This window comes from Platalea leucorodia (assembly GCF_965183815.1).
Source record: "Platalea leucorodia genome assembly, chromosome: 13".
Taxonomy (NCBI): Eukaryota; Metazoa; Chordata; class Aves; order Pelecaniformes; family Threskiornithidae; genus Platalea; species Platalea leucorodia.
Genome location: NC_138835.1, coordinates 9805198 through 9811714, shown reverse-complemented (window position 1 = coordinate 9811714; position 6517 = coordinate 9805198). Strand labels below are relative to the sequence as shown.

Here is a 6517-nt window from a genome sequence, read left to right as displayed (position 1 = left end):
CCTCAGGCCCCTGAGCAATCCCTGCTCACCGCGGGCCCTGGGACGCTGGGGTTGATGCCCCCTGGCTACAGGGCACCTCCAGTTGTTCCCAGTTTTTCTGTCCATGGCAAACTGAAAACCAAGCTGAAGGGGAGAGCCCGACCCTGCAGTCAGGGCGGCTCTGCGGGGAGCACAGCAGCACCCGTCACCTCGTTTGAGGTGAAGCTGTCCTGGCAGAGCCGGCTCACAGAACCAGGGTTAAGAGAAATTAAACTCAAAGGGCAGATTTTTTCCAAAGGTTCATGTTTGTACACAACCAAACCGCTGCTCCCCTTAGCCAAGCCCGCTCTCCAGCCAAGAGCGGAGCAGGACGCGGCAGAAGAATGACATTTGCTCTCAGCTTCATTTATGTAAAAATCACATTTTACTGGCCATGCCAGCTGTGAAACCTGGCCCCAGAGACTGCTCCTGGGGTCCGGAGGACACAGCCCCGCCAGGGCCTGGAATGCGCAGGAAGGGACAGCCTTTGGGTGAAGCCGTTTGATAAATTAAGGCAGGCTCAAACCACACACCACCCGCTTTGCCATCACATGGCCGGCTGCAGGCTGCTGCATTGCTCCAGGGTCCGGCCCCGTGTGCAGCAGCAGTCGGTGGGACACGACACCGATTTGGGGAGAGTTCCCATGTCCACACAGCCTTCCCGCTCGTTCTGGGGACACACACCAGCTGCTTTAGTTCACCCCTTAAATTCTCTTTCAAACCTGAACCCCTGCCAGGCTGAGGCTCTCCCGAGGGGCAGGAGCGCATCGCTCGCCTGCTTACCTTTCAAGGGGAGGCAGCAAAGGAGAAGGTCTCCTGGAAGTGCTGCTGCTTTGCCAGTTATTAACGGGGTCACAGCAAGCAAACCGCATGCCCCAGAGCCCCACGGCACTGTCGGTGGGGGACCACAGAAATCCCAGGGGTTATTGCCCTATACAGTCAGGTTAGTACCAAAGTGATTTTATGACACTGACAGATGTGAAATCATGGGAGATTTGGGCAGAAAATAACCCCAGAATGGGCCAGCTACATTTTGAAACTGCTTTATGGTTGTAACTGGCCTCTACCAGCTTGTGTTTGGGAAGGAATCTCTCTCCTTGAGAAAGATTTCTGGCTGCAGGTTTTCTGGCTCACACTGGGCTTTTGCTAACTGTATATTGCATATGTATAGATCAACAGAGCATACGTGTCTGCACTTGCCTCAGCATCTCCAACCTCAAGAGGCTGATTGAACTTGGAATACGACAGCTATTTGAAAATGAAGCCATCACTGGGAAAAGGCACAAGCACTCTCACTCAGCCGGCGCCGGGTGGGATACGCAGCGACCAGAGCACGCCTGCCCAGGCGCCAAACCTGAACCAAGGCAGCCCCGGCTTGTTCCCCGCACGGGGAGCGGGCTCCCACCGAGCAGCAGCACAGCACCGCACCCCTGCAGCCCCCAAGCCCCCTCCCACCCGCCTCAGAGCCGGGGACCAGGCTGCAGCAGCACCAAACACTAGAGAAATCAGTTCTCACAACCAGCCACCACCTCCCAAACCCTGCCCGACCGCAGCAGCTGGCCCAGACCCTACCTCGGCCCCAAGGGGCAAAGCCGCCATCCTCCTCGCAGCCCCGGGCTCGCCCCACCAGCAGCCACCGCAGGAGCTGCCCTGGCAGGGGCGGGGGGTTCTTATCCTTGGGTAATTGGTGGCAGCTGATGGCACCATTCCCAGCTGGGGACACTGATTAAATCAGCACCAGCCTGGCAGGTAGGAGCAGCTGGGTTAGGGCAGCCCCGGGTCGTGCCAGGGCCAGTGCGGGACCCTGGACCTGCTGTTTGGCCTGGCCACAGTGCAGTGAGTTAATTAAATTGATTTGGATTTTGCTAAGCGGCTGCAGCGCCGCTGCCTGGACTCCCCAGCAGCAGGAGTGTCTCGTCTGAATGGAGGTTAAAGTACGCTCAGTATTAGGTGTTCCCGATATTGTGCATTCTTACACCAAACTAAAGATGAAGATACTGATCTGGGATTTTCCTGGAGTAACAGAGGACCTGGGGGATTTGCAGGTTTTTTTTTTCCTACCTCCTATGGGTGATTTCTGGACTGCAGTATTTTTCAGCTGGCAGGGGACGAGGCAGCAGGCAGGGGGGCTGGTAAGCAGAGCAGGGACCCACCTGCACCTGCGGCTGGACCACGCCGTGTCCCCAAGCCCATCACAGCCCCAAGCACCAGCCCAGCCGGGGTCAGGAGATGGCCAGCCCCCAGGAGATGGCAGCAGCCCTTCGTGTTCGTGTCCTCCAGTTGGAAATCAGCCCCTGGCCACCTTTCTGGAGGCTCCCCTGGGCAGCGGGTGCAGCCGGGGCTCGCTGAGGTGGCAGCTCAGGGGGTGCAGCCCAGCCCACGGCAGGGCCCCATCGCCGCCGGCCGCGCCATCGCTGCTTCACCCCGGCGGGAGGAAGGCTCGGCTGCCGAGGAGCGAGAGCTTGGCTCGCCCCACGTCCCCGTGCCCCGGCCGACGGGCTCTGCCTTATCTCCGCAATCGCTCACCCGCAGGACCAAAACCTGCCCACGCTCTTGCCCCGGCCACGCACGGCAGCAGGCACAGCAGGGAGATTTTCATTTATCCCAGAGCGCGGCTGCTAACACATAATTGAACCAAGTCAAATGCCAGTTTTGCATGACTGAATTTACTTTTTAACATGGACAGTTTCTGGAACACGATGACTGGTCGGCAGAGCCACCGAGTGCTTGCGATTCCCTCGTGTGCCGGGGTGCCCGGGACGGGGCACGGGGAGCAGCGCCCCGAGCTGCGGGGTGGGAAGGGGCCGAGCAACCGTGCCCCGGGCCGGGCGGTGGCTGGCCCCCCGAGAAACCTGCACCCACGCTGCAAACTTTGTCCTCTCTCTTCCCTGGCTGCCCTGATTTTGCTTTGTTTGTTTGCAGCGTTTTGCAAATATTGCATGTCTTTGGGTTGGGTGGGGGTGTTTTGCATAGCAGGAGTAGGAAGCGAAGGCAGGAGTGTCGCTCCCCGCGTGGCTTTTCAGTGATTACTTGGCTCTTGTGCATAAACCCTGCCTGCCCCAACCGTCTGCGCTGCAGGTATCACACGTGGGCAAAACCATCCCGGGAGGATGCAAGTGCACCCCGGAGGCATCGGTGACCCTCTCCTGTCACAGGGAAACCGCTGATTAAAGTGGCTAAGTGGAAATGACCAAGGGACAAAAGCAAGTGCCACGACTGCCATGCTGTCGTGCATTAATCGGAGCTGTGCAGCAGCAGCCGGTAATGATGGCACACGCAGAAAGCAGGGGCAGGACCGCCCAGGCCCCGGCACCCTCCGCGGCTTCGCTGGGTGCCTCTGCCCGCACGCAGCAACCGCTTTCCCCACCGCAGAGCTCGCACTGGCCCCGGTGCCACCTGGGCTGGAACTGGGCCATAACATCGAGGCTGAAAAGCCCAGCTCCTGGTTTTAATGCCCAGGTTGTTTAAATGACGGATGGTGGGCATTTGCTGTCTGCTCCCCGGGGAGCACACCTGCCCCCCGTATTTCTGCAGCTAGCTGGTCTTCTGTGAAGTGCTCTGTGTCCTCGGAAGAGAGGAGGCTGCTCTATCTGTGCTAAGAAAAGGCAGTGATACATCCCGGTTCCTGGAGCCACTGCTAAAAATAGCAATATCTGTGTCTGGAGAGCGGAGGGAGGAGGGAGAGCTCGGGGTCGGCTTACAGGCAGGGTGGCTGGCAGGCAGGGCTGGCAGGCAGGAGCAGCCAGCGACGGCATCGGGGGCAGCCCCTGATTCCCAGCGCTCAGTGCAGAAAACAGTTTGCTATTCCCATTTAGCACGGCCACGCTTTAGCGCTGCGGCTCTGGCGATGGGTTGTGGCGTGGTTCTGTTGGTTAACCAGTGACAACGTGAAGCGCTCCCACGCGTAACTGGCCGGCTGGGTGCCGGAGGGCAGCAGGTTTCCCACCTCTGCTACTGACTCTTCTCATCACCTTGAATGCATCTTTTAATTTTTGGGGGCATAACCAACCTCTCTCAGCACCCTGGCTGTGTCATCCCCGCCCTGCAAAGCAAAACCAGCTCCCGCCGTGCCCAAGGCTGGGCACACGAGCGGCTCGGTGCTGGGGATGGGATGGGTGAGCTTCACCGCGGGGCTGCCCGTGTGCTACTGGAGAGAGGCATCCCCAAGCCTGCCCCGCGCCTGCCACAGCGAATAACCTGGGGACTTTTCTGTTGATGGCTTTGCATCGGGCCCTTTCACAGCTTCTTGGTCCTTTTCGTCCCAGACTCCTCCCGTGGGTGAGCTGCCCACGCTGATCTCCAAATGCCGACTACGAGCCCGCGGGATGCTGTTGCCCAGGCAGCGCAGCAGTGCCGATGCCATGAGCTGCCCCGTCGTCCCAGCCACTGGGAGACACCCTACGGCCACAGCCCTGCCTCCAGGATGGTGCTCAGCCACAGATTCGCCATTCCCTGCCTGGAGACCACGACCTGGGACTGCTATTACTTGCACTGGGATTATTTTAACCCTAAATCCTTACTCTAAAGACAAGCTCCCATTTCGATCTATAGGACGGTGGTGGGTTCGCGTTCAAATCCAGGGAGTGGTGTAACCCAGCCTGCACAGAGAGTAGTCTCTTGAGAGGTATATAAAGATGCTTCATAATCCCGAGTGAGGTAGCTGAGCAGCGTGGTCCCGCTCCCCGCCGGGAGGGGACATGGTCAGCGGGGGCTGCAGGAGGTGGCACGGGAGCCAGGACGCCTCTCGGGGCCTCCTGGCCCCCAGCCCTCCCTGCCAGGCACAGTTTCTTAGGATAACCAAGTTCCTACTTGGTCATCAGAGCACCAGGATGGAAAAACAAAGGCCAAGGGCCCAGAGAGCAAGCTGCAGGTGAAACTGCACCCTGGACTTGCACCCTGGGCAGATTTCAGGCACTGGGGTCTATTTTTTTTTTTTGCAAGTGCAAAGGCTAGGCTCGGAGTTGCAAGAGCCAAACCAGAGGGGGAGGCAAGGTTGGTCTTAAATTTTCATGTCACTTCATCTGCAGAACATGCTGGGGACCCGTCGGATACATAGGTGAGAGAAACGTTGCGTTTGGGTTTGTCCTCCAGTGCGCTGGTAGGACACAGCTGGGCACGGCTGGGCTCAGAGAAGGTCTTTCATGATATCCGACGGCAGGGCTTCCCCCGCCACATTCGCAGCGCCCAGGCCCGACCTTTTCCGTGTGACAAGCACCATCACCTGCACCGTCCTCTTCAGCCCCGGCTGGCAAGCAGCTCCATCGGCCAGGATAGCCAGGGGAGCGCGCCGGGGTGAGCTGCCGGGCGCCCGGGGGAGCTTGTAGCACTTGGGGTAGTTACTGAAACACTCAAAAGTGTCGTCGCAGTTTCTGCAAGCCCCAGGGTGGTCACCGAAGCCCGGGGAAGGGAAGGGCTGGAGCGCAGCACTCGGGCAGCCGCAGCAGAGGAGGGTGCGGATGGCCTGGAGGAGCACCATGTCTTTGGAGAGGAACTTCTGGAAGTTGGGCTTGAAGAGCAGGTACACTAGGGGGTTGTAGAGTGTCGAGGACTTAGCAAAGACAGCCGACAGCACGAAGGCCAGTGCCGGCACCTGGCTGGCGTCGCCGAGGACTGCCCACAGGGCAACGATGGCGTAAGGGGTCCAGGCGGCCAGAAACCCCAGGCACACGGCAATGCTCAGCTGGAAGAGAAGGAGATGGAGACGGCGGTGCCGTCAGCCTCCTGCAGCACACGCGGGATGCTGACCCCCGCCCCAAAACTCAGCCATGTGCAGCGGGGCCTGAGCAGTCGGTCAGATCCCCAGGGAAAGGTGCTCAGCTTTCTGGATCCATCGCACTGGAGCATCAGGGTTTTGAACATCAGGGCAGCAACTCAGCACGCCTCAGCGTGGGCACATGAACCTGCACTGGCTTCAGGCGACTCCCACCCTGTCCCACCTGGGAAACTCGGGAGTGGCCTCAGCCTGCCATGGCAGACGGGTACGAAGCACCCAATGACCCAGCTGGGACCAGGCCAGCATCAGACTCCAACAGCCTTTTGGCAGCGCTCAAAATCCCTCTGGCAATCTGTGTGCTGGGGTGCAGACTGACCAAGAGGCCCTGGAAGCAGGCGATGCTCAGACCCCCCCTTCTCTAAGCAGACACGAACGCTTCCTTCGAGGCCAGGCTTGCAAGCTGTTTTCTTTCATGTGTTTGTTTTTTTTTTTAAAGGGTATCCACTTTTTTTTTGACATATCCTTGGCAAATTGTAGTATTAGCTTGTAGTCTGGGGAACAATGACTCATGCAAGCTCCTTTTATGATCTTTTCCAATGTTATTTAAAATGAAAACTCCTCCACCTGATGGCTTTAAACGAGGAGAAATGTGCTATTACCCACACTGATACAAACACCTGGAGAATTCATCGCGAGCGGCAGACACCCCTGGCTGGCAGAAGGGGTCCTGCCGCGTTCGCCTGCCCGCAGGCTGGGGCAAGGGGCACCCCGAGCCCACGCAGCACC

The 6517-nt window shown here is 58.9% G+C and overlaps 1 protein-coding gene across 7 annotated transcripts in view; it reads right to left on the bottom strand.

The window, feature by feature from the left end:
- Positions 1 to 1534: 1534 nt before the first annotated feature.
- SPATA2 (spermatogenesis associated 2) overlaps positions 1535 to 6517 on the bottom strand; it is a 49394-nt gene continuing 44411 nt past the window's right edge. For 6 of the 7 annotated variants that reach the window (XM_082325890.1, XM_082325895.1, XM_082325893.1 and 3 more), the window contains one exon: positions 1535 to 5698. In XM_082325890.1, the coding sequence (XP_082182016.1) occupies positions 5144 to 5698 (555 nt within the window). In that variant the 3' untranslated portion in view covers positions 1535 to 5143. Of the gene's footprint in view, positions 6363 to 6517 lie in introns of all 7 variants that reach the window. The other variant, XM_082325897.1, reaches the window with a different exon arrangement.